Source organism: Vigna unguiculata, chromosome 5, assembly GCF_037176805.1.
Source record: "Vigna unguiculata cultivar grain cowpea cultivar isolate G323 ecotype 2 chromosome 5, ASM3717680v1, whole genome shotgun sequence".
In the NCBI taxonomy this organism is placed as follows: Eukaryota; Viridiplantae; Streptophyta; class Magnoliopsida; order Fabales; family Fabaceae; genus Vigna; species Vigna unguiculata.
The window spans coordinates 9987023-9995384 of record NC_140796.1 but is presented as its reverse complement, the minus strand read 5'-3'; the positions used below and the strand labels follow the sequence as shown (position 1 = coordinate 9995384).

The 8362-nt window shown below is 28.5% G+C and overlaps 1 protein-coding gene across 5 annotated transcripts; it reads left to right on the top strand.

Annotated features, from left to right (window-relative positions):
- Window positions 1–306: 306 nt before the first annotated feature.
- Window positions 307–5404, top strand: LOC114185794 (trihelix transcription factor GT-3b-like). Of its 5 annotated transcripts, none has more exons than XR_014994743.1 (4): window positions 307–797; window positions 1221–1770; window positions 2968–3083; window positions 5165–5404. XR_014994743.1 is itself a non-coding variant. In XM_028073712.2 (3 exons), the coding sequence occupies exons 1-2, from the start codon at window positions 477–479 to the stop codon at window positions 1767–1769; spliced, it is 870 nt and encodes a 289-aa protein (XP_027929513.1). In that variant the 5' UTR covers window positions 307–476; the 3' UTR covers window position 1770; window positions 2968–3411. The 5 variants fall into 5 exon arrangements, 2 of the variants coding, with proteins under 2 accessions (XP_027929513.1, XP_027929512.1); XR_003604897.2 differs by having other exon boundaries at window positions 308–797; window positions 1221–1838; window positions 2966–3083; XM_028073712.2 differs by lacking the exon at window positions 5165–5404 and having other exon boundaries at window positions 2968–3411.
- Window positions 5405–8362: the final 2958 nt, after the last annotated feature.

Sequence of the window (8362 nt, the reverse complement as noted above, 5' to 3'; positions counted from 1 at the left end):
GATAAGACACACCTAATTAATCGATGAAACGCCAAATTTCTGTCTAATGTTTAATACCGTTATTAATTTAAATAATAATTGGGTAAAAGAATTTTTTATTAACCATTGTTGTTATTAGTTAGGAATAAAGAACAATATGGTTTTTTAATCTTTAAGATTTCGTCCTTGAAATAAAGTAACACTTTGGTTTGGACACCTAAGCTAAAGAAAATCTCTCTCTTTTTCTTTTTTTTTTCTCTTTTTTATTACGCGATTCACACCTGATGTTCACACCACACCTCAACCTACATATATATTCTCCTCATCTTTTTCTCTCTCATCTTTTGCTTCTCTCTCTCTCTATCCTCCATAACCAAAAACACACTCTTCAATAACTTTTCTCTACATCATTCAGAGCCACCTCTTCTTCTTCTTCTTCTTCTATATTGGATTTTTGAGTCTCTTTTTCTAGTTCTGGTTTTCGTTTTCAATTTTTCATGGAGGGTCATCATCTCCATCACCATCACCATCAGCGGCAGCAGCATCAGCAACAACATCATCATCAGCAACAGCATCACCACCCTCACAACATCACAACCAGTGCTAACGTGGATGCCACAGACAGATTCCCCCAATGGAGCATCCAAGAGACAAAAGAGTTCCTCGTGATCCGTGCGGAGCTGGATCAGACTTTCATGGAGACAAAGAGGAACAAACAGCTTTGGGAAGTCATCTCCAACCGGATGAAGGAAAAGGGTTTCCATAGAAGTGCAGAACAGTGCAAGTGCAAGTGGAAAAACCTCGTTACCCGCTATAAGGTATTTTTATACCATTCATCCATTCATATACATACATACATACATGTCATATTAATCACATCAACCCAAATAAAAACTCGTGCTCTTATATACGAATCGCATATCTTTGTCCTTTTCAATCCCACCCTTTCACGTTTTTAATTCTAATCAGTATCTGTTTCACGATTTTGATTAATACGCGTTCTCTGATCGGTGTCTGGTTTAAGACTGTCACTTGTTTATTATTTACGATTTTCCAGTGAACATATACATCTATATCAGTTGGGGGTTTTCAAGAATTTAATAGAATTTCTTTGAGTGATAGTTTGATTAACAAATGTATACTTTGATTAAAAAAATGTGGTTTTGATGCATACTATGATGTTTTGTTGAATGGGTTTTGTGTAGTGATAGTACTAGTTTTTTTGTTGTTGAGATTTAAAGGGGTGTGAAGCGATAGAGCCAGAGGCGATGAGGCAGCAATTCCCGTTCTACAACGAGGTTCAAGCGATTTTCGCGTCGAGGATGCAGAGAATGTTGTGGGCGGAAGCAGAAGGAGGAGGGTCGAAGAAGAAGGTGGTGCAGCTCTCGTCGGAGGAGGAGGAGGAGGGAAACGAAGAGAGTGAGGGAGATCAGAAGGGTAGCGTGATGAAAAAGAAGAAGAAGGGGAAGATGGTAATCGGAGGAGGGAGTGGTGGTAGTAATAACAGCAACATGGAGGGTTTGAAGGAGATGATGGAGGAGTTCATGAGGCAACAGATGCAGATGGAGGCACAGTGGATGGAGGCGTTTGAGGCAAGGGAGAACGAGAGGAGGATGAAGGAGATGGAGTGGAGGCAAACCATGGAGGCATTGGAGAATGAGAGGATGATGATGGACCAGAGATGGAGAGAGAGGGAAGAGCAACGAAGGATTAGGGAAGAACTTAGGGCTGAAAAAAGAGATGCTCTAATCACAGCACTTCTCAACAAGCTCAGAAGAGAAGAGATATAGTGTATACTACCTCTAACTATACCTTTTATTGTCTTTCTTCTTCCCTTCAACCAAAGATTAATTTAAGAGGTTTGTTCTTAGAACTCTCAGTTCATATAATCTTCCTCATTAATTTACATATCCATACTTTTATACTTTTCTTCTGGTTTCCTTTACCATCTTATCATGCTCTTCATTTCAATCACCCAAAGTAATGAAAACACTCAACAAGAAAAAAAAAATGGTTCTAGGATATTCTTCTTCTTGTTTTACTTGCAAATTGCCAAATAATTGTGTTACTTTTCTTCTGGCCATGCAATATCATTGAGAGAGGACCAATGTTGATCCCAAAATGATGCTTTCATAGAGATTCTATTCTTGTAGTAGGTGTAGATAGAGAGAGAAATATTATAATATATATATTTATGTATATGTATATATAATTTGCTGTTCCTAATAACTAACAACCGAAAACGGGAAAAAGATCCACAAAACATGTCACAAGATAACTCATCATAGTGTCTATCCATATATGTGGAGAAGCACAATATTTCAAGGTTTGCTTAAATGATTCACTGTACATAAAGTGATGTTTCATTCACTTTTGGTTACTATAAACAAAAAACCTTAAAAAGGTTTTTTATTATGTAGATTTATGTATGTGAATATATATGCGTGATGCCACTCTCCTTTGTTCATATCTGCATACATATTCACACAATTAATGGGTCTGAAGCTGAAGTAGGGTTTTGAATTAAGTGATGAATCGTGTTCATAAGAGTGTCGGTGCGAGCAATATACCCAGCCATGTGTCCCAGTTAGCTTTGAAAACGACGTTATGGTTCAGATTGATCTCAAAAATGAAGAGAGGTAGATATGTATGTATGTATGTATGATGATTGAATGATTATTGTGGCATCACCTCACATCATAGGTTGCTATATAGCAAGGTTGATCATATCATATATATGGGTGGTAGGATCAAAGTCTAGTGGTACTAGAGAGAAAAAAATAGAGTGAGATAATAGGAAATTGTACAAATATGTGGCGTGTGTGTGTAAGTTATGTAAACCTATTTCATTAGTTTTTCCAAAGGACTTGATTGTGTATTATTGATAGAACATATGCATAGAAAAATAAGTTTGAGCTGAATCATGATCATAATTTGTGTGTGAGATTTTGTATTGGTTATTGAGTAATTGAATTTTGCATGCAAGAGTTGATATGCCAAAAGGTTACTCATGAGATTGACCCTGTGCATGTGAGAGAGGTAGCACATCATGATGATGATGATGATGATGATGATCATGTTAGTATGCTGAATTTCAGGCTGAGGTATGAACTTATTATGACTTTAAAGTGGTGACATTCTTTAAGCCGTGTCTTCTGTGATGAGCTGATTTTTTTAATTAATAAAATAAGTTTAAAGTTAGGAAAAGGAAGATCACAGAGATCGGTGATAGAAAAGGAAGTGTTTGTTCAAAATACAAAAGCTAAGATTGCATGATAACTTTTTGTCTATAAATTTATGTGCTTGTGGTGTGTGTAGGGTATATGTTGTAGATATCTATGGATATCTTAAGACAAACTTTTTTGGTCGAGTTATTTTGTATTTCGCTTTTCTTCTCAATCACATGTGTAACTAAGTTAATTAGTCTTCAAACTTTATATTTTCATCGTTTTACAACTTTTTATGTGATCATATTTTGATTCTAGAGTTCAACCGGATTGTTAACCTATTTACACAACTTTCTTTATAAATGTTGATATAAAAAAGTTTGAAATAAAACTAATTTATTATAATCTTCATACCATATTATACATGAATAATTAAAGTTTGATATTAACTATCTTTTTGTAGTTATATATATATATATATATATATATATATATATATATATATATATATATTATATTTTATATGACTAACATAGTTATTCATATAAATTAAAGTTTGTAATATATATCTCAACAATTTTTTTACCATCCTTTGTGTATTCTCTGAATTCATCCATAAATATAGTAGACATTATTATCAACAAATAAAAAAACTGCTTTTATTAAACATTTCTTTGTAAAAAACAACTCTTTTATATCTCCACATCACAAAGTATATATTTATTGTAGTTATTGAAAAAAGTCTTTAACATTGAACTATACAAATCAATTTAGCAACATATTCTGATTTTTCTGAGATATATGTGGCAGTTTTTCCATCAATAAAGTGATGTTTTTTTAACAATTTTGTTTTAAAAATTAAACCGACAATCTATGAATAAGAAAAACGATGGACCTATTAGGGTAGATCGATTGGCTAGTAATTCATTTTTTTTATTATTTCAATGTGGACCACAATAATTAAATCAGCTAATTAAAATTTGTTTTATTAACTAATAAATAACGTTTTCTGCTGATCATTCCGTTATCAACTGTTCATGCTTAATTTTAATAAAGAAGTTATTTGAAATTACAAGTTTGAATGTGTCAATACCGTAATAAATCAGTTTTTTTTTCTATTTTGGTTTGATTTTATCATGAAAATGAAGAACATAAATTAAATAGAAAGAGCATGGATTTGTTTCTGGATTATGTGTCTCGTCTAGATCTGCCAGGTTTAACTTTAGTTTTGGAATTTGTGGGATATAATTATCCTTTTTTTTCTCTAATAATAACTATATTTCTGCTTATAGTAAAGTCCTTTTACTATAAATAAAAGCTTTTTTTCCCTATACAAGTAGTTTTATACTGAACAAGGTTTTACAGTGATTAAAGTTCAGCCAAAATTATTTCCCATGAGAGACGAACACACACATCTAAATAATGTATGAATAAAATTAATTTATGTTTACCATTGATTATATTTAATGAGATCGGTTTCTCATTTTTTAATTGTAACTTATATCAATCAAAAAATAACTTATATAAACTAATGTAATATTAAATTAATTAAATAAACAGAAGTTGAGAATATATAGAAAATGTAAACTAATTATACAAATTCTCATGCCTTCTAAATTAACAATAAAAAGACGTTACAGTCAGTTTTGTATGCGTTGTAAATGAAGGAAAATGAATTTGTCACAAAAATATTCTATTATTATTTTTACATCAATCTCTCTATTATTTATATATACGTCACGATATTATTTGATAAAACCCTTACGAAATTTCCAAATTAATGTATGCACGAAAGAAATATATAAAGAACATGCTAGGTTCAAATTGCACATACGATACCTACATATATATGCAAAAATTTATATTAAAAAAGAAAGACGAAAGAAACGTAGTGAATAAGTGTTTGAACCAATAATTCAGATGAAGAAAGTGGACAAGAAATTGTGAGTAAAACAATGATTTTGATTTATTCGAAATTGAGTTATTTTTTTGACATCCATTATTGGTGTTTGAAGCAGTGTTTGGATGCAAAAGAAGAATTGCGTTTGTGTGAGTGGCTTATATGGAATGAGATATTAGAGGAAAAGAATGTGTGGCAGTGTGCTACATGCGCACCGACACAAAAACAAACACATCCCTTCCAACACGCAAAAACGAACTTAATTACATTCACGACCACACTACTCATCATAACGTGTGTTATGTGATGTCTCTAATGTGGTGTGCCTAAGAACCTGTTCCTCTATTTTAATATTACTTCAAACTAAACGCGTTTCTGACATTTAACACTGTTACCAATGTATATTTATAAATTTATCACCGACTTCGTATCAAAACCAAAATTAAATCACTATTTTTTAACTCTTTTAATTAATTGGTTGAATTCAGTTCTTTATTTGTAAAAATCTATTTTCTATTCTTATTAGCTTTTAAGTTGGTCTTCATGTTGTAATAGTTTTTGTACGGCAAAAGTGTGAGTGTACAAACCAACGAGTTTTCAAAAGCTGTTTTTTTAGTATAATTAACATAATTTTAATATAAAATTTGACCAAAAAAAAAATCATTAATTTTTTTCGAGAAATTTAATAAAAATATTTAAGGTTTGATTGTGCACTGTTGGGACTTGGGAGGCACTTTAAATTGCTGACTTTTGGTTCAATTCGTTCCACAATTTCTTTCGTAGTATCAGCTATAACATGGAGGCTCCAAGTTCCAACATGCTACAAAATGTCTCTGTTTTTTTTTTTTTTTCCACAATTCATGGCTGGTTACAGTCAATAACCATTCACAGAGTCAATTAGAGAGGTGATGAAACTTGAATATTATGAGACAAGAGTCAACTCGAAGAACATGGGTTCCAAAGTTAAAAAAACTTTTACCGACATAGATAAGTTTAATAAATAATAAATTTAATTAAAATAAAAATAATTTCTAGAATAAAATTTATAGATTTAGTTAATAATATAATTTTGGTACTCAATATTTGATTCATTATAAATTTATATATATTTTTAACTCTATTAAGTTTTTATTTTGTAGAATGATTTAATATACTTTTTTTTATAGAAAATATCACGTATCAAAATCTTAATTTCTCTATTACATATCATAATTTGAGTTCTATTTAACAACTCCTATAATTTTAACACTAACACGTGATATTTTTAAATGATGTAAATATTAATTTAATAGAAAAGACGTATGAAATCTTTTTTATTTAAAATAAGAATTTGATTGAGTTTTTCTAAAACAACAATAAGGATTGTAAAAAAAGAATACATAAATCAAAATGAACGAAATATTTAAATTAAAGACTAAATTATTAATTAAATCAAATTTATGTATAGTTGTATATTGTAAACTTATCTTATTTTTAGTTTATGCTAGATCTCCAACAAACAAAGTATTTGGTAATAATTTGAATTTCTTCCTTATATTATCGTATTTTTTTAAATATAAATTCAATATTTTATATTAAAAATCTTATATGAATTAAAAATCAAAATTACGTTATAATATATAAATGAATATGGATAATATTTAAAGATGACTCTTCGAAAGGAGAAATAACCTAAAATCTTCTGCTAATATAATTTGATGATGATAATAGTTGGACCAACTTTAATGGTAATTGAATTTGTGTTTTTGGATGGAAGAATTAAGTTAAGCACATTAATTATTTGTCCTTTTCTTGTGTTTGTTCTTCCCACTGCTCTGTTATTTTGTGACTGTAATGATGAAACACTCGGCATTTATTGTCTGATTATGGTAAGCTTAATTAAATTAGCTAGAAACGTGTGAGATAGAGCTATGTTTTGTCCCAACTCATTGTGTAATCACTAAATAGATTGAAAAATTAAATTAAATTGGTCTTTGTCATGTGATACTTGATATAGGTTGGAGATCTTATTCCGTTTAGACATGATAGAAATCTAATATATACATAAGCAAATGGGTATGTTTCTCTAAATTTAAAATAAGTAAATAATAATATATAATTTATCTAAAAAAAAGAAAAAAAATGCATTTTAAAATAAATAAAAACATTACAGTAAACATTCGCTTAAATTTATACATATTCAAATTTACATTCCATCTATATATATATATATATATATATATATATATATATATTTATTTATTTATTTGGTGCATGATCCACATAGCTTTTCTCAAATGGACAAAAAAATATTTTTAGATTTTAAAAACATTTTGGAGGTGTAAAAAGAAATCGCAGATTTTTTTCTTGTATAGATAGACATGAGTACATAAAAGTGACTAACAATACTCAAATAAATCTGAAAAGAAATAGATATAAAAGAAAATAGAATTAGATTGGATTCCGCGAACAGATAATATTAAATAAATAAAATGATAAAATAAACAATAATGGTTGAATTTAAATGATATATTATAATTTTGTATATTATCTAACACAATCCAAAATCAAATAATAGATTATAATTTGTGTGAATATCTAACTTAAATCGAAAATTAAACTTTCATATTTATAAATTTATGAATATATAAATATATTTTAAATTTTAAATAACCTAAACAATCCACTCAAATTAACCTGTAACCCCAATAATATATATCGATCCTATACTACAGCAAAATAGTTAAATATAAAAAAAAAATAAAATGTTTAAATTATGAGATTAGAAGTTTCCATAATATCTTTGTTTTAATTTCTTTTCATTTAAAAAAATTTATAAATAGTGATCAATTTTAGTGATCGATAATTATTAGTAACTATAATAATCAATTTAGATATCAATTTATAAAATTAAAAATTTTTGTTACTAAAATAGTCACTATTATGAATAAAAAAATATAATTAATCACTAAATTGGTCTTTAAACTTAACTACCTAGGTTTTAGCTGCTAAAATGAATTGATTTCTGAATTAGAATCTAATTAATTAGTGACCAATTATAATTTTTTATTTATAATAGTGACTATTTTAATAATCAATAATTTTTAATTTTGTAAATTTATATATTAAATTGATCATTATAGTGACTAACTATTTTTAGTTTTCTAAAATTAGTTTATAATTAAAGATTTTTTTGTAGTATTTATTAGTCAACCTTTAATGAATTTCTCTAGTTTTAGACTTTAGTATTCTCGAAAAAAACTAAAAGTCTCAGATGATACACATTCGATTTCAATAATAAAAAATCAGTATGATTAAATTCCAAAACTTATATTTA

What these genes read in the sequence shown, in the direction of transcription:
- LOC114185794 (XM_028073712.2), top strand. Translation starts at nt 477, where the DNA reads ATGGAGGGTCATCATCTCCATCACCATCACCATCAGCGGCAGCAGCAT. An exon ending in ACCTCGTTACCCGCTATAAG is followed by an intron (nt 798 to 1,220) that starts GTATTTTTATAC and finishes TGAGATTTAAAG; the next exon opens with GGGTGTGAAGCGATAGAGCC.